Here is an 18,750-nt window from a genome sequence, read left to right as displayed (position 1 = left end):
ACAGGGTTGCATTTTGAAGGTTGTCTCCCACAGTTGTGGATGTGTGACTTGTTCCACTGGGAAAGCAGAGCTCTGAGTTCACCTTGAAAGACTCAGCGTCCTGGTGCCTCAGTCTGACTCTGTATCACCTGTTCTTTTCCTGCTCGTCCCAGTTTAAGTACCTGCCACTTCCATCCTTGTTGGAGGAGCCGGAGGTCCACGCTGGCCTGTCTTCCGATCCCATCCCCGCCCCATCCCTCTGTTTCTCCCGCCGTCTCCTTCACACACTGCCCCGTTTCTGTAGCAGCATCTTCCAGACTCCACCTCCACCCTCCAGTATTTCCCTCTTGAGGCCCCTTGGTGTGGCCTTGGTCCTCCCTGCCACTCCTCCTGGTCACCCTGAGCAGAACCGGCTCCTCAGGGCCGTGCCAGGACCCCCCTCAGCCTGCATTCCTGGCCATGCTGGGCTTGGCCTTTATTTAGAACCCATGTAGGTGCCACCTCTTGCCTGGCCTCAGGGCTCCCTGGCCTCCCAGTGGGTGGGGACTGGGGAGGCAGCCTGGAGGGCCTAGCAGGCACACCACTGGGGCCTCATGTCATGTCTTGTCCTCCTCCTGGTCATCACTGGATGTTCCCTCTGAAAACTGTCTTGTGGGTGTCATTTAGCCACATCAGATTCTGTGCCGGCAGTGGGGGTGGCAGTCCCAGCCTGTTGGAGGCATGCTGTGAGGCCAGGGCTGGGCCTGGCTCCTCTGACCCATGGCTGCCTTCACATAGTGACCTGGCCTTCTCCTGGAGTCATGGCTTCTTGTGTCCCTGCTCTGTAGCTGCCCTTGTCAGCCTCAGTCTCCTTGTCTGAGCCCTCCACCCTGCCCCCTCAGCCCAGACCTCTGCCCCTCTGCCCTTCTGCGCACCCCCTGGTGATAGCCCTGTCACCCGTGTCTGTCACTGACAGCCCCCATCATGCATCTCCAACTGAGGCCTCTTCCCTGAGTTCCAGACTTGGTTTCCAGTTGGCAGTTCGACCTCTAAACCTGATTTTTCCCCACCCTGCCCTTTCCTGCTCATAGGATGCTGTCCTGTCCTCCTGTGCTTAGGGCACAAACCTGGGCTTGCATCTTTCTCAGACCCAGCATCCTCAGCTCTGCCCTCAGAACGCACCGAGGGCATGGCAGTTCTCTCCACCTCACTGGAATGTTGCTGCAGCACGTGTCTGTCTGCCAGCTTCCACCCTGGGCCCCGATTGTGTCCTCGGCACCACAACAGAGGGATCCTCCGACAGCTCAGCCAGGTGGCGTTGCCTCTTGGCGGCGTCCCTAGCACTCCCCGAGTCTCTGCATTGTGGACCCAACCCCTCCCCCGCTGCCCTCACTGCTCTCCCCAAACACACCAGGTCCAGCTATGGCCTGGCACAGCCATGCCCTCTGCTGTTTCCAGAAGTTGTCACACTGGCTCCCCGTTTCCTTCAGGTCTTTGCTCACATATCACCTGACCACCCTGAGTGAGATTGCAACATGCACCCTGCCTGGCTCCAGCCCCACCTGGCAGCATTTGCCCACAGTGCCGACACCTCACACGTGCCAGGCCAGCCTTAGAGATGCTGTTCTCTCCCCATTAGAGCCTATGTTCTCGAAGGGCAGGATTTTGTCTGTTTATTGCTGAATCTCCCACAGCCAGCACACAGTGGATACTTAACATGATATTTGTGGAATGAAGGAATCCTCTAACCCGTTTCATTGGCAGAAAATGTGTTTTTCAGTCTCCTGAGTATTCCCCAGGGGACACTAGCCAGTACTTTTCACTAAGCTCCTGCGGGGACACTGTCATTCTGCTTTCCTTTGCAGGTTAAGGCGGCTCAGAAACAAGACGGCTCACCAGATGAAGGTTCAGCACTTCTACCAGCAGCTGCTGAGGTCTGTCATGCTGCACCCTTCTGCGCACCCCCCGGTGATCCCCGTTCCCCAGTCTGTCACACTGGCAGCCCCCTTCATGCATCTCCAACTGAGGTCTCTTCGATGAGCTCCAGACTTGGTTTCTAGTTTGCAGTTCAATCTCTGAACCTGATTTTCCTCCAACCTGCCCCTTCCTGCTCACAGGATGTGTGTGCTGCTCCTGCAAGGGTCTCACACACTGGCTAATCCACGGTGGTCTGTTCCTCCCAGTGATGTGGCATGGGCGTCTCTGGACCTGCCATCCCTCGTGGCTGAGCACCTCCCTGGGAGACAGGAGCATGTGTTTTGGAAGCTGGTGCTGGTGTTGCCGGATGGAGAGGAGCAGTCCCCAGAGAGTTGTGGCAGGTCAGGAAGGGTTTCCCCTGTGGGGTTTCCAAGAGGGAGTGGACAGGGCAGAGTTGTGGGCCAGGGCCGGGTATTCCTCTTATGTGTGATGGGAACTCGGAAGTGTAGGTTTATGTTTTAATGCTTGGATTTACAGTCTGTTTTGCTCATGATTTTAAGTTGAAACTTTAGATTTGATTATTTCAATTTTTATTCCATAAACTTGGTGTATTAGTCCGTTCTCACACTGCTTTAAAGAAATATCTGAGACTGGGTACTTTATAAAGAGGTTTAATTGGCTCGGCTGTACAGGAAGCATGGCTGGGGAGGCCTCAGGAAACCCACAATCATGGTGGAAGGCTAAGGGGAGGGAGGCATGTCTTACATGGCCAAAGCAGGAGGAAGAGAGAGAGAAGGGGGAGATGCCACACGCTTAACCAGATCTCGTGAGAACTCACTATCATGAGAACAGCAAAGTGGGAGGTGCCACACACTTCTAAACAACCAGATCTCATGACAGCTCGCTGTAATGAGAACAGCAAGGGGGAGGTGCTGCACACTTAACCAGGTCTCGCAAGGCTCACTTTCATGAGAACAGCAAGGGGGAGTTTCCACACACTTAACCAGATCTCCTGAGAGCTCACTATCATGAGAACAGTGAGGGTGAGTTGCCACACGCTTAACCAGATCTTGTTGAGAGCTCACTATCATGAGAACAGTGAGGGGGAGTTGTCACACAACCACATCTCGTGAGAGCTCACTATCATGACAACAGTGAAGGGGAGTTGTCACACACTTAACCAGATCTCGTGAGAGCTCACTATCATGAGAACAGTGAGGGGGAGTTGTCACACACTTAACCAGATCTCGTGAGAGCTCACTATCATGAGAACAGCCAGGGGGATTCCACCCCCATGATACAATCACTTCCCACCAGGCCCCTCCTCCAACATTGGGGATTACAGTTCAACGTGAGATTTGGGTAGGGACACAAATCCAAACCATATTACTTGGCAACAGTCTTAGACCAAAAGCATTTAAGAGTTGATTGTTATTTCAAGCTGTGTTAAGGTACACTGATAGACCTGCTTCATTTTAGACTCTTCAGTAAGATAGTTTATAGTCTGTGTACTAAAGTTCCATTTTTTTCCCCTTAAAGAAACTTTTGGCATTTTAAAAAAGAAAAAATTGACATGATCTTATTTTCTGTAACCAAATAGCATACAGAAGTCATGTTTTTAAAGCAACTACAGTCTCTTTGTGTTTTTTTGAGACAGGGTCTTGCTTTGTTGTCACCCAGGCTAGAGGGCAGTGGTGTGATAACAGCTCACCGCAGCCTTGACCTCCTGGGCTCAACTGATCTTCTCACCTCAGCCTCCTGAGTAGCTGGAACTACAGGCGTGTGCCACCATACCTGGTTAATGTTTTTTTTTTTAAAGATGGGATTTCACTATGTTGCCCAAGCTGGTCTTGAACTCCTGGGCTCAAGCAATCTGCATGCTTCAGTCTACCAAGGTTTTGGGATTACAGGCGTGAGCCACCACACCCGGCTTACAGTTTATTTTTAAAATAGCTTTATTGAAATGTTATTCACATACCATAAACTTCACCCATTTAAAGTGTACATTTCAGTGATTTTTAGATATATTCACAGGGTTTTGCAACCATCACTGTTAATAATTCCAGAACACCTTTTCACTTAGAAAGCCCGTATTCTTTTTTTTTTTGAGATGGAGTCTCACTCTGTCGCCCAGGCTGGCGTGTGGTACACTTTGTTCACTGCAACCTCCGCCTCTCAGGTTCAAGCAATTTTCCTGCCTCAGCCTCCCAAGTAGCTGGGATTACAGGCGCACACCACCACGCCCAGCTTAGTTTTGTATATATTTTGTAGAGACAGGGTTTTGCGATGTTGCCCAGGCTGGTCTCAAACTGGGCTCAAGCGATCCACCTGCCTTGGCCTCCCAAGGTGCTGGGATTACAGGCGTGAGCCACTACGCCCAGCTGGTGAGTCATTTCTTAAAATAGCTGTCTTCTCATTTGCTAAGTTCGTATGTCACTTAAGAATTCTTAAGGTCTCGGGTATGAGAAATTTGATCTGTAAAAAACATGTATTTCAAACTCTAGGGATGTTTTCTATTGCTGAAAATCTTAATGCTTCAGAATTTTAAGTCACGTTAGAATGAGCCAGTTCCATTCTAATGGAATGGAGTGCCCCCTCCTCCTGCCCAGTTAACAACAAGTAGAAGCCGGGAGCAGTGGCTCATGCCTGTAATCCCAGCAACTGGGGAGGCTGTGGAGGGAGGATTGCTTGAGCCCAGGAGTTTGAGGCCAGCATGAGCAACATAGTGAGACCCTTTGAGTGAGACTCTACAAAAAAAATGGAAAAATTAGCTGGGCATGGTGGCCCGTGCCTGTAGTCTCAGCTACTGAGAAAGTCTCAGCTACTGAGAAAGTCTCAGCTACTGAGGCAGGTTTGCTTGCTGCGGTGAGCCAAGTCTGTGCCATTGCACTCTAGCTTGGGCGACAGAGCGAGACCCTGTCTCAAAAAAAAAAAAAAAAAAAGAACGAGTAAAGATCGTTGCTCCATTTTAAAACGACAGCCTGTTTTGTGCAGGTCAGCTTCATAGTAAGATTTGGTATTTGTGGACCTAGGTCTGTGTGATATTTCTCTTTCTTCTTTTCCTGAAAGTCTTTATAATTCAAATTTAGAATTAGATTCTTCAAGTGTTTTTTTTTTTGTTTTTTGTTTTTTTTAAATCTGTAGAATTCTAGCAAATTGGTTAAAAGTCAAGTTCATGGGAGATGAAGGCTCAGTGGATGACACATCCAGCGATGCTGGTGGGATTCAAACGCTTTCGCTTTTCAACTCGCTTAGCAGCAAAGGAGATCAGATGATTTCTGTTAACGTGTGTATAAAGGTGAACTATAATTACTTTGTGTTTACTTCTGTGTTTTCATTACTTTCACTTACTCCCAGATATCACTGGAACCATGCAAATACTGCTTATTCCCTAATGTGGTTTTGAAAGACTGGGAGGCTCAGAAGCAAGTATTATGTCTGTCCGTATATGTCGTTTAAAAAATTATTTTTTTAAGCCAGTCAAATTGAGCAGTGGGCACCAAGCCCAGCCTGCTTCTTTACTTTTTCTATTTTAATACTATATATTGGATTTCCTAAATGTAATACGTACACAAAACTTTTAAAAAATGAGGAAATGTAAAAGAAGTATAAAGATGATGATAAGAGCCATCCATGCTCTTGCCATTCTGAGGTAACAGTAACTTCTTGGTGCAAATTCTTCCCTTTTCCTGGGATTACAAAGTCACATTTCATCTACTGGAAATTAGTTTACTGCTGCTGTTAACCTTCATTTTCATTTAAGAAAGTAACACTTCCATGTACTTAAAAAGAAGTCAAATAATGCCACCCACGTGATTTAAAATGAGACATAGTAGCTCCTCCTTCCTCTCTTAACTCCTTTCTTCAGGGCCGCATTTTTCTCCTGTTTCCAGATCACACACTTACACAGCCATTTCTCAGTTTATCCATTTAAATGTTCTCTGCTGACTTCCCATTAATATAAATGTATTAGTTACCTTATTCCTAAATAACTAATTACTCCTAACATAGCAGCTTAAAATAATGTCTGTTATCATGGTATCTGTGGGTCAGGAATCCAGGTGTAGCTTAGCTTGGGTCTTCTGGCTCAAGGTTTCTCATGGGTGGAAATCAAAATGTTGGCTAGGATTGTGGCCTCATCTGAAAGCTTGACTGAAGGGTATCTACTTCCCAGCTCACTCTAGTGAGCTTGTGTCAGGATTCACTTCCTTGCAGGCTGTGGCCAAAGACTTCCTCAGTTCCTGCCACATGGGCCTCTCCCCAGCTGACAGCATGGCAGCTGGCTTTCATCAGAGTGAGCAAGAGGTGAGCCTAGATGGAAGTCTGAGTGTGTTTATAAGCTAAACTTAGAAGTGACATCCTGTTGCTTTTGTTGGCTTCTGTCTGTCAGAAGTGAGTGGCTAGGCCCAGCTCACGGGGCAGGAGATCACACGTGGGCATGAACACTAGACGAATCAGGGGGGGTCCTCTTGGCAACCGCATACCATACTAGGTACAGCGTGGCCTCTTGTGCCATGGTCCTTGCTCGGCCTTCCACGTCTTCCCGGGATAGCTACACTATCACTTTGTATTACTTCAGTGAGTGGGGTCATATTTTGATGGCTCTGTGACTGCTATTCACCTCAGAACCAGTAGTGTTCTATAACCACAATTATTTTTTTCCTGCAAGAAATAGAGTTGCCTTATTGTCTCACTTAATGTAGTTCTCTGTATCTCTTTAATTTTTACTGGGGGGCCATATATATCTCGGTAGAGTTTTCCAAATGTTCTGTCACTTCACTTGATCCATCCATGTTCCCTCTGTCCTGGAACTCTCATCTGTGGGCTGGTCTCCATCCAGGCAGCATGTGCCTTAGTGCCATCATTGTGAGCACATGTCCCTGCTCCTCCACCTGGAAGCTCTGTGACCTTGGGCAAGTTCCCTAGCGTCTCTGCCACCTGTGTATGGGTACTGTTACTTATTATCCCTATTTTACTCAGAGACGGTAAAATAAACTGCCCAAGCCTCTGCAGGTGCTGTCTGGTGGAGATGCTCATCTGGCTCTTGAGGATAAAGTGAGTGCAAACACAGACTGCACAGGACAGTGCCTGGCACAGGCCAGGTGCTTGCTCAGTGTTGCCATTAGCAGCAGCTGCAGTATTTTTTCTTGGTTCAGCCCCTTGTTGGATGTTATATGTCATGCGAGGGGAATTTTCTGAGTCTTTTCCATTATGAAAATGATTTTATTAACAAAATACCTTCAGCTGGGGGAAAGAAAAAGAAAATGCATTTATTTCATTCTGACATTTGCTTCATAGTTTAGCTACGTTTGTAAAATTATAGATAGAAAATTATTTTCCTGGCCGCGCATAGTGGCTTATGCCTGTAATCCCAGCACTTTGGGAGGCCGAAGTGAGCGGATTGTTTTGAGAGCAGGAGTTCGAGACCAGCCTGGGCCACGCGGTGAAACCCTGTCTCTATAAAAAATACAAAAATTAGCTGGGCATGGTGGTGTGTGCCTGTAGTTCTAGTAGCTTGGGAAGCTGAGGTGGGAAGATTGCTTGAACCTGGGAGTTCGAGGCTGCAGCGAGCCGTGATCGCACCACTGTGCTCCAGTGTTGATGACAGAGGAAGACCCCGTCTCAAAAGAAAGAAAATTATTTTCCTTCCAGTTTTGCTCCACTGTCACCTAGCATCCACTGTTGCTGTACCATTCCTGTTCCTTTCTGTGTGGCCTGGTTTTCTCTACGGAAGCCTTTTCTCTCTGTTCATGGCGTCCTGAAAATTCACTTTGTTACACTGGCACTGGACTAGCTTCACTCACTGTGCAGGGCTTAGCAGGTCCTTTCAGGCTACAGACTCCTATTTCACTTCTGGGACATTTTCATGTCTTTATGACACTCTGTCTTTTTTCTGTTCTCTCTTGAACTTCTGTTAGATAGATGTTAGGCCTCATCAATTGATCCTCTGAGTTTCTTATCCTATTTTCTATCCTATTTTCAATCTCATCTCTTCCTACTGTGTTCTGAAAGAGTTCCTTGACTTTATTTTCCAATTGTCCTACTGAATTTTTTATTCCATATATATTACTTATTTCTTCTTTCTTCTTATCATGACTTTTTAATAGCATCTTATTTTTTGGATGCATCATCTTATCTTTCCAAGGAAATTAGGGTTTTTGGGGTCTAAGTTTTCTTTGGTTCACGTATTATCTGGTTCCTCTTTTTTTTCCCCCTCTCTGCTACTCCAGTTTATCTCTTTTATGTTGGAGGCCCTCCTCAGAGCCTTACCCAAGGCTGGCTGTCTATATCTGAGTGAGGCCCTAAAAGGCTAGCCAAGAAGTTCTGTGTTTGGGGCGGGGTGGATGGTAGCTAAACGGCAAGCCAGGCTTTTTGGAGGGACTCCCAAATGTCTGGATCTGGATGTCTGTTCCCTAGACTGTTCAGTTTTTCTGGAAAGGACTTGTGCCATCTGCTTTCTGGGGAGCTGCTGGTATTCTCAGGGTAGGGTTGGGAGTGGTTTGGCGCTGAGTCCCTTCCACTGTGCCTGACCATGGCCCTGCATCTGGATCCTCTCAGGACTCCTGTTCAGGGGCCCAGGGGGACTGGTTTTGCATAGAGGTTGCCTGCAGTGGTGGGTGCCGCCAATAGGGTCAGGCTCTGAACTTCACCTTTGGCACCTGGTGTCTGCAGGGCCTGGGTATACAGGGCTTTTGCAGGCTCAGTCAACCTGACTCCTTACACACCCACATCTGCAGCCTTTACATATGGCATCCTCTGCTTCCCTAACCCAGGGATTGGTCACATCTATTTGCTGCTTTCTAGAAATGTATCAGAATCCCTCATCTGCTGCTGGCTTGCCTTCCCTCTTTCTATTATTATGGGCTTATATTTTTGTTTATTTTTGTAGAGATGGGGTCTTGCTATGTTGCCCAGGCTGGTCTTGAATTCCTGGCTCCTGGCCTCAAACAGTTCTCCTGCCTTGGCCTCCCCAAGTGCTGGGATTACAGTCATGAGCCACTGTGCCTAGCTTTAACTTTTTTATACCTGTTTAAGGTTAATTGAAGTTATAGTAATATGGTCAAACACAATTCTAGCTGGAGGCTAAATTACCTGTTGACCTGGCTGTTTCTTGCACTAATTCTGTTGCATTTATTCTCATTTTTGTTTCTATAAATTTAAAATATGAACATGGGTGGGCACGGTGGCTCACACCTGTAATCCCAGCACTTTGGGAGGCTGAGGCAGGCTGATCACTTGAGGTCAGGAGTTCGAGACCAGCCTGGCCAACATGGTGAAACCCTGTCTCCATTAAAAATACAAAAATTAGCCGGGTGTGGTGGTGGGCACCTGTAATCCCAGCTACTAGGGAGGCTGAGGCAGGAGAATTGCTTGAACCCAGGAGGCAGAAGTTGCAGGGCGCTGAGATCGTGCCACTGCAATCCAGCCTGGGTGACAGAGTGAGACTGCATCTCAAAAAATAAATAAATAAAAATAAAATAAAATATGAACATGTCTTATATCTGAAGGGCAGATATAGAAATTATTTTTCTAGGGTGACTGTCCTCTGAATATATGAAAAAACAATGTTATTTGACGTTTTCTTTAAAAAGGAAGTCTGAAGCTAGGCATGGTGGCTCCTCGAACCTGTAATCTCAGCTACTCAGGAGGCTGAACCAGGAGGACTGCTTGAGCCCAGGAATTCAAGACCAGCCTGGGCAACATAATAAGACCCCCTTCTCAAAAAAAGAAAGGTTGAGGGGAGTCTTTGCTAACAATTGGATTTAGGGAAAGAGGGGCCAGGAATTAAAATAACTACAGGAAGTAAGATAACTACAGGGTGTGCCCAGCTGTGCCCTTGGAGGCCTGTCTGGAGTACAGTCAATATTTAGTGCATGGAGAGCTTTGGCTGCACTTGCTCTGGGGCAGATCAATCACTGCTGATGCATCCCATGGTGCATCTCTCCTGATGATCTTGATGCTGTTGCAGGTGGCCCATGGCGCCCTCAGTGATGGTGCCATTGATGCTGTGGAGACACAGAAGGACCTCCTGGGAGCCAGTGGGCTCATGCTGCTGCTTCCCCCCAAAATGAAGAGTGAGGACATGGCAGAGGAGGACGTGTACTGGCTGTCGGCCTTGCTGCAGCTCAAGCAGCTCCTGCAGGCTAAGCCCTTCCAGCCCGCGCTTCCTCTGGTGGTTCTTGTGCCTAGCCCAGGAGGGGACGCCGTTGAGAAGGAAGTAGAAGATGGTTTGTGAAGGAAGTCTCGTTTATGAAGCGGCATTGTTTAATAAATGGGTGGAGGCCCTGGGTCTGAGGATGGTCCAGTAGTGTTGGGGTCAGGAATCACTGAGACAGCAACCCCTGTGGTGACTGTCCACTGCAGGACTGGGTGGGGTCAGCACAGTGAGATGTGTTAGCAGGTGTGCTGACAGCAGAATGCAAGTGCCCTTCATCTGTGTCTCTCTTAAAGGTCTGATGCTACAGGACTTGGTTTCAGCTAAGCTGATTTCAGATTACACTGTTACCGAGATCCCTGATACCATTAATGATCTACAAGGTTCAACTAAGGTAAGGTTTCATCATTTTTAATGGTCTGTCAAGATACTTTGTTTTTTCCCCTTTTGCTGTATCTTGAATTGAGTGTATATTAGCGTTTGCATTTTCTTTTTCTTAAGAGACAGGGTTTTATTGTCACCCAGTATAGTGACATGATGATAGCTCCCTGCAACCTCAAACTACAGGGCTCATGCAATCTTCCCACTTCAGTCTCCCAAGTATATGGGACTACTGTGGTGTGCCATTGCGCCTGGCAGCAGTTGTATGTTTTATACAGATAACTTTCTAAAAACATAAGCAGAAATCAAAATAAAAGATTTGCCCACAGTCCTGCTATCTGCAAATTAAATTGTTCATGTAAAATTTTTTAGTGTTTTTGTTTCTATGAATTTAAAATATGAACATGTCTTATATCTGAAGGTCAGATACAGAAATTATTTTTCTAGGGTAATTGTCCTCTGAATATATGAAGAAATAATGTTATTTGATGTTTCCTTTAAAAAGGAAGTCTGAAGCTGGGCGTGGTGGCTCCTCGCACCTGTAGTCTCAGCTACTCGGCGGCTGAAGCAGGAGGACTGCTTGAGCTCAGGAGTTTGAGACCAGCCTGGGCAACATAGCAAGACCCCCTTCTCAAAAAAAAAAAAAAATAGGGCAGGGGGAATCTTTGCTAACAATTTAGAGAAAGAGGTGCCAGGAATTAAAATAACTATAGGAAGTAAGATAACTATAGGGTGTGAAGGCACCTTGGCACATAGTGAAGCTGTTAGTCCTTCCAAAAAGGAGAAGACTCCATTTCTGTGCATGGTGAAGGGGATGTTCAGGGCTGGTTTCCTGAGGGCCTGGGCCTTTCCACGGGGCAACCATGCAGGTCACACTCCTCCTCAGGCCAGGTGGGATCTGGGGGCTCTCTTTAGTGCCCCTACTGGACATGTCTCCAGAGCCCTAGAAGGCTAAACTCAACTGCATAGGACACTTCTGTTCCCCTTCCTACCACAGTTGAGAGCCCAGTACTCTGGTGTTACCTGCTGTGGGCAACCTTGGGGGATCAAGCCCTTTCAGAAAGCTGTTTTTGAAAAACAGTGTGAATTGTTCAACCAAGTCTCTTCTGTCTTTGTTCTCAGGTTTTGCAAGCAGTGCAGTGGCTGGTTTCCCACTGCCCCCATTCCCTTGACCTCTGCTGCCAGACTCTCATTCAGTATGTCGAAGACGGGATTGGCCATGAGTTTAGTGGCCGCTTTTTCCATGACAGAAGAGAGAGGCGTCTGGGCGGTCTTGCTTCTCAGGAGCCTGGCGCCATCATTGAGCTGTTTAACAGTGTGCTGCAGTTCCTGGCTTCTGTGGTGTCCTCTGAACAGCTGTGTGACCTGTCCTGGCCTGTCACTGAGTTTGCTGAGGCAGGGGGCAGCCGGCTGCTTCCTCACCTGCACTGGAATGCTCCAGAGCACCTGGCCTGGCTGAAGCAGGCTGTGCTCGGGTTCCAGCTTCCGCAGATGGACCTTCCACCCCTGGGGGGTACGTGCTTGAGCTGGGGAGGTCTGGTGGGTGGCTGCAGCCAAGTCTCAGGCTTCCTTCTCACTGTAGTAACCGTCTGGTAGGTGTTGGGCACCAGTGTGAGGGCTGCACGTCCACCTCCATGTGTCTCCATGCTGTGCTCGCCTGCACCTTCCTTTGGTCCTTTGGGTTCATGGGCCAGAACAAGCTGGGTTTTGTGGAGTGGGGGCTGTTAGCCTTTCCTGACCAGCAAGGCAGTCCATGGGAGTTCACTCAGCCTCAGGAGAAAAGTGACAGGTGGTACTGGGAGGAACACCAACCCTGATCCTGTCCTGCCTGCCCCACAGGGTCCCTGTTTTCAGAAGAGACAAGGGGCAAAGAGCATGGGGACCATGTAGCCCTGTCCCCAAGCCACGGCCATGGCACTCAGTGCTGATTTAACATTCTTTCTTTGTCAAAGAGGCCTTGTTCTATGGCTCTGGCTGTGCCCCTGTTCCTGGCTGAGGTCTTTGGGCTGTTTTGACACAGATCCTACAGGACATCTGGCTGGCTCAAGCCCAGTATGGCATGGGGCTGCTCCTTCCTATGCACTCAGAAGGGAATGAGCTGCTCATCTGGCAGAAGTTGTGGCATTAGCACAGACACTCCCCTTTGGGCCTCAGGCGCCCTTCTAAATTGTGGGGTGTGGTCTGTAGTAGGTCTAACTCATGCTCATTATTGAAGGAACCCAAAGGGAAGCAAACCACTCAGCACAAGCCCTCGGCGCTCTGGTTAGGTTGGGGTTCCCCAAAATAAGCTAAGACCACTTATACCAGACTCATCTGGGTGCTTGTTAAAATACAGATTTCCTAGGCACAACCACAGGCCTGTACAGTCAGAACTTCTGGGTAGAACTTGGCTAGCAACACTGTTAAGGGGGACTGTCTGCATCCCTCACCTAGACCCTGGGAGCAAGCTGCTCTCCCCCCTCAACAACTGTGGTTCCACTGTGTTTAGAAAGCAGACTTCTCAACTTCACAGTTGCCTTCTCCTGAGAAAATGTAGAGAGTTAAAAATGTTTTCATGTACATTTTCACCTGTATTTTGGCCAAACCTGTAAGTAATGAGGCACTTTGTCCCCAGCCCCCTGGCTCCCCGTGTGCTCCATGGTTGTCCAGTATGCCTCCCAGATCCCCAGCTCACGCCAGACACAGCCTGTCCTCCAGTCCCAGGTGGAGAACCTGCTCCACAGAACCTACTGTAGGTGGAAGAGCAAGAGCCCCTCCCCAGTCCATGGGGCAGGCCCCTCGGTCATGGAGATCCCATGGGATGACCTCATCGCCTTGTGTATCAACCACAAGCTGAGAGACTGGACGCCCCCCCGGCTTCCTGTTACATCAGGTAATTAGAGCTTGATGGAATGGGATCAGCTCCTCACGAGACTTTCCTGGTCCAGTTTCTGCAAAGGAAGATGTTTAGTTGATGTTGCTGCTTTTCTTTTGGGTCTCTATCCTTCCTTTCCTTAGGACTTCCCTCTTCAAGTGAGTGACTTAAAAACATTGAGACAGGCTAGGAAGGTTCTGGTAGAGCCTGAACTCACCTCCCTGAAACAGGCCCCCTAGGATGGCTCTTAGAGAGGATTTTGTGGCTTTTGAGTAGTCATTACTGGCCCTGCCAGTCTGGATGTAAGCCTGTCTGGACTTTGAGTGATGCATGGACCCTGGGAGCCTATTTAACCCAAGTGTGGAAGTCACATAATTGTGTGACTTTAATCAAAGGGCTTGCACTTAAATCAGTGAATTTAAGCACATGCCACCTGTCGCTGTTTAAATATTATTTGTACCTGTTTTTGGTTTTTTTTGTGTTTTTTTTTTTTTGAGACAGGGTTGGCCAGGCTGGCCTCTTTGTTGGCCAGGGTGGCCTCTTTATCTGTTTTTGTATTGTTTTCTCAGAGGCGCTGAGTGAAGATGGTCAGATATGTGTGTATTTTTTTAAAAACCATTTGAAAAAATATGATGTTCCTTTGTCGTGGGAACAAGCCAGGTTGCAGACGCAGAAGGAGCTACAGCTGAGAGAGGGACGGTGAGGTTCATGTTCAGTATGTTTCTGTTGCTTGCTAAACTGTATTTTTCTTGCAAAGTAAATAGAAATTAACATCCTACATGCCAAATCCAGTCCACTGTGGGCAGACTGTGACAAATCCTCAAGGAACAGATCATTCCCATGCAGTAGAAACTATTCTAGAACAAAGTTGCAAGCATCTCACTTCATTTATCAGGCATACATGACCCTGAAATCATACCTAACCAGGAGAGTACAGCTGACATTTCATCTCACTTCCAAATTTGGTTCCAAAGCACAGTACCTAAAAAAGTTCACAAGTATGCTTTCTCCCAGGATAAACAATAACAGTGAAAATCTATTAATGTAATTTGTTGCCATAATAGAAAAATAAGTGGTAATTTTAGCAGGCGTTGAAATACGTTTCTTAAAATTTATACCTGTTCCTGATAAAATTTCTTTATTTTGGGTACTTTCTTTAGCTTGGGTAAAAAAAAAAGTCCTAACTTGATAAGGCTACCTAACATAAAACTACCAAAATAGAAAAAAACATGCTTCTTGGTAGAATGTTAGGAACAGTGGAATCAGAACCAGCCTGTTGTCCCGACTATTATTCACTATTGTCCTGGAAATCCTGACCAGTACAGGGATGTGGGATAGGCAGGCACAAATACTGAAAGGAAGGAGAAACTGTCATTTCCAGACAGTACAGTTGTCAGTCCAAGATAAGTCAAGTCCATAGAACCATTCTCAGTTCAATAAGGTGATCAGATAGATAGATCCACAACATGTTAAAAAAAAAAAAATTCTCATTCACAACAATAAACCTGAACAGAAAGGGCACACAGGATGGTGGAACTTTGCTGTTCCTTCTTGTTCCCCATAGAGATCCTTGAAGTACCTTCTCCAACTCCATGATAATCTAAAAACTGTTCATCTTCATAATAGGAGTGGAGCCTAATCCTTGGTCTCCTCACCTCCTGGTTTCCCGGAATGTCTTTCTCATTAACATATGAGTTCTCAGGGCCTGTATGTGCAAAGGAAACCTGAACCATTGAGGTTCAGACTAGGTTGTTGACAGGATACAATGCTGTGAAGATGTCAGTTCTGGTACTGGTAAGTTCTAAAATTCATCAGGATAAAAAAAATATGCACCAATTGCTGAGAAAGTTTTAAATAAGACTAACAAGGTTTGCTTGGCCTGATACCAAGACAACATACAGTAAAGCTCCAGTACTTAAAACCATGTGGGGATGCCAGAGTAGATAAATGGATCAGAATAAAGAGTCAGAATATGTGACAAAAGTGTTAGGCCAAATTATTGAAATTAGTGGGGAAAGGACAAACACTGGCATGTGTTTAGAAAAAAATGTCAGATGCCTTCTCTCTCACCATTTGTAAACATTACTTCCAAATGTATCCAAGAGCTATCTATAAAAAACCTTGCCAATACTAGGGAAGAACAGAATCTGGAACCCTAGGGTGGGAAGCAAGACATGAAGCAGAGAAGCTCCAAAAACCTAGCTGCCTCGTGAGAGCAGAAGCTTCCAAGAGGAACAGGCAGTCTCAATGCCTCTGTGCATAAGGGTCCCTACAGTGCAGGGGCTGCCTTCCCTCTTTGCTCCACTCCCTGATTTGATGGAAGCTTGGAAGCAGGCATGGGGCCAGCATGAGCTGTCCCAGGAGGGCACATGTGTCTGAGGCACATGTTCTTACATGTTAATGCACATGTGCAAATGTATCTACATGCTTTATATGATGCTGTAGAAATATTTTCTCTTGACCATAAACATTTCAAATCATGTACTTACAGTTTGGGAATAAAGCCTTTTCATCCTTCTGCAAACAATTTTCCCATACCATTGCTTCACATGCACCGTAACTGGAAGAGGAGCACAGAGTGTGCTCAAGAGGGGAGGATTCCCAGCACAGAGGATCTGATGCGAGGAGCTTCTGCTGAGGAGCTCTTGGCGCAGTGTTTGTCGAGCAGTCTGCTGCTGGAGAAAGAGGAGAACAAGAGGTGAAGCCCACTTCCTTCTAATTCATGTGTGTTGTTTAGTCTGCTTTATGCTGTGAGGGGAGACTGGTTATTGCTTGATTAATATAAGACAGCCAGGATGGAGAAGGGCAGGTGGATTATTAGCAACAGTTTTAGTGATGTAACTATTTAAAAGCTCTTTGAAGACAGAAGCAGTGCCCTAGATAGTATGTTTCTAACTGTTTATATTGAAGTGAATTTCATTTATTATTTATTATTGAAAGTCAGTGTTAAGTTTTTCTGGGAAATTCATGTGGTTAAGTCTGCTCAGAAGATGGTGAGTGCTGAACACTATGGCTGGCCACAGGCACCCTGCCCTTGGGAGCCTGAGGCATTGGTGGATCATCCCATGCTGTGAATGGACAGGAGCTGGGGCTGCCCCTCCTCTACATTGCCCACTTCCCTCCCTCCCATGCATACCTTTCCTTTGCTTTCATTTGATGGCCATGTTTACCATTTTACTGAGAAGTAGAATCAGGAATAAGGGACCTTCCACAGGTTGTCCTCTGCCTTCCCTGCCCTCCCAGCCACATCCAGCATCCTCCCTATATCCCCTTCCTGACCCCTCTTGTTGCTGGAAACGAACCATGCAGCTCGTAGTCAGTCAGCCCTTCCCTGGGCTGGGATCTCATCTCCCACCTACCCAAGGACATTCATTCAATGAGTATCCCTCTTGTGCTACCACCCCTTCCCATATTAGGTGGTGCCCATCAGCAGCACACAGACATGAAACATGCCTCCCTGTCTTGGTCCCATTTCCCTCTTTAGCCACCACTTCATGTTTCTGCCCTCTTAATGGTAAAACTCCTTAAAAACGCTTGTGATACTCTCTTCTTCAGCCTTCTTTCCCATGGGGATGAAGGCCCAGGGTTGAACATGACCATGAATCCCAGTCCTTGGTAGCATCCCATACTTGATCCTCCCCTCCTTGCTCCTAGGATGTCCGTGGTCCCCCTCCTGCCCTGCTGGTTCCTCCTCATCCCCCAGCTGCCCCCTGGATTCATTCTCTCAACCTCTCCTCTGCATCGTCTGTACCTACTCCTCAGAAATTTCATCCAGTTTCATGGATTTTTAAGTAACATCACTATTGTGACAGCTCCAAATTTGTATCTCAAACCTCTGAACTCCACACTTGAACATGCTACTGCTTCCTTGAAATCTTCATTAGACACCTATTGGATGTCTGGTAGCCACTGCAAAGTTAACATATCCCAAATCCAGTTCCCGGCTTTCTTTCAACCAACCCCTTCCTTTGGTGGTCATCTCTGTTGATGGCGGCTCCATCCTTCCAGCTGCCTAGATCAGGTGCCTTGGAATCATCCCCTCATATCAGCCCATTCACATATCCTATTGGCTCTATTGAAAATACATTCAGAATTGGACCACTTGTTATGACTTCCATGGCCACCACCTGGCTCAAGCCACTATCATCTTCCTTCTGGATTATTACAGTAGGCTGCAGTTTAGTCTTGGTAGACCTGGTGGGTGCCTTTCAAGTGAGTTAAGATGGAGGTCATGTCACTTGCTTGCTTACAGCCTCTCAGTGGTTTCCCTCTTTCACCTGCAATCAAAGGCAAACTTTGCAGGGGTGGCCAGGGCCCTGAGTGATCTGCCCCCCATTTCCTCTCTGACCTCCGCTCCTTCCTTGAACATGGTAGGCAGTTCACAGTTGGGCCTCTGAGTTTGCTGTTCCTTTTGCCTAGGACTGTCCAGCCCCTCCATTCTCCCCAGCATCCCCATGGCTGATCTTGTACTCACTTCAGATCTCTACTCAAATGTCTGCTTCTGTTAGGCCCTGCTTGCCCATCTCCGACCTTGTTTCCATGGCTCTGCTTTGTCTTTCTCATCTTCAAACCATGTATCTCTTGTTATGTGTTCCTTGTCTGTCTCTCCTCACTAAAGTATAAATTGCTTAGGGCAGGGCCTCTGTTTTGTTTCAGTGCAATATTCCTTGTACCTAGAATGATGCCTAGCATCTGGAGGAGGCTTGATGAATATGTGTTGGAAGGGTGAATGAATGTGTCCGATTACTAAAATCAGTCTCTATAATTTAAGTGGTTTGGGATGAGATTTTTTTTTCCTTTTTATTAGATAGAGTCTCGCTCTGTTGCCCAGGCTAGAGTGCAGTGGCACAATCTCAACTCACTGCAACCTCCACCTCCCAGGTTCAAGCAGTTCTTCTGTCCCAGCCTCCCAAGTAGCTAGGACTACAGGTACCCATCACCATGCCTGGCTAATTTTTGTATTTTTAGTAGAGACGCGGTTTCACCATGTTGGCCAGGCTGGTCTTGAACTGCTGACCTCAGGTGATCCACCTGCCTTGGCCTCCCAAAGTGCTGGGATTACAGGCATGAGCCACTGCACCTGGCCAAGATTGTTTTTCTTGAAAAGACCGGTATATGGAAGTAGACAGCTCTAGAGTATGTTAGGTGGCAGCGGGATATTATTTTGAGTTAATTTTAAGCTATAAGCAGCAATCCACTCATTTGGAAAATGTCAGAAGAATTAATTATAGATGCATAAAACCAAAGTAAATTAAATAAGATAAGCCAAACAAGACAATTACAAGTAATGTTAAGTAACACACAGAAGCAGTTGTTTTTGGATTAATACCACCCTTTTCATTAAATATAAATTGGAATTGGATTTATAAATTAAAGGGAAGTGGTTTTTCTATTTTTTTTTTTTTTTTTTTTTTTTTTTTTTGAGATGGAGTTTTGCTCTTGTTGCCCTGGCTGGAGTGCAATGGCACGATCTCGGCTCACTGCA

The 18,750-nt window shown here is 46.8% G+C and overlaps 1 protein-coding gene and 1 long non-coding RNA gene across 6 annotated transcripts in view; one reads left to right on the top strand and one right to left on the bottom strand.

Moving 5' to 3' along the window:
• Positions 1–18,750, top strand: part of MCM3AP (minichromosome maintenance complex component 3 associated protein) — a 51,256-nt gene that overhangs the window by 29,593 nt on the left and 2,913 nt on the right. For all 5 annotated transcript variants that reach the window (XM_055373797.2, XM_019017684.3, XM_019017683.3 and 2 more), the window contains 9 exons: positions 1,824–1,892; positions 2,142–2,276; positions 5,020–5,173; positions 9,845–10,103; positions 10,327–10,424; positions 11,534–11,924; positions 13,026–13,283; positions 13,835–13,964; positions 15,757–15,963. In XM_055373797.2, the coding sequence (XP_055229772.1) occupies positions 1,824–1,892; positions 2,142–2,276; positions 5,020–5,173; positions 9,845–10,103; positions 10,327–10,424; positions 11,534–11,924; positions 13,026–13,283; positions 13,835–13,964; positions 15,757–15,963 (1,701 nt within the window). The remainder of the gene's footprint in view (positions 1–1,823; positions 1,893–2,141; positions 2,277–5,019; positions 5,174–9,844; positions 10,104–10,326; positions 10,425–11,533; positions 11,925–13,025; positions 13,284–13,834; positions 13,965–15,756; positions 15,964–18,750) is intronic.
• Positions 2,531–11,556, bottom strand: LOC134757843 (uncharacterized). The gene is made up of 2 exons (XR_010132381.1): positions 11,435–11,556; positions 2,531–7,119 (listed from the first exon to the last, which is right to left on the bottom strand). It is a non-coding gene; the product is annotated as an uncharacterized lncRNA (long non-coding RNA).

Source organism: Gorilla gorilla, chromosome 22, assembly GCF_029281585.2.
Source record: "Gorilla gorilla gorilla isolate KB3781 chromosome 22, NHGRI_mGorGor1-v2.1_pri, whole genome shotgun sequence".
Classification (NCBI taxonomy): domain Eukaryota; kingdom Metazoa; phylum Chordata; class Mammalia; order Primates; family Hominidae; genus Gorilla; species Gorilla gorilla.
The sequence above is the reverse complement of the archived record's forward strand: the minus strand, read 5'-3'. Positions and strand labels throughout refer to the sequence as shown.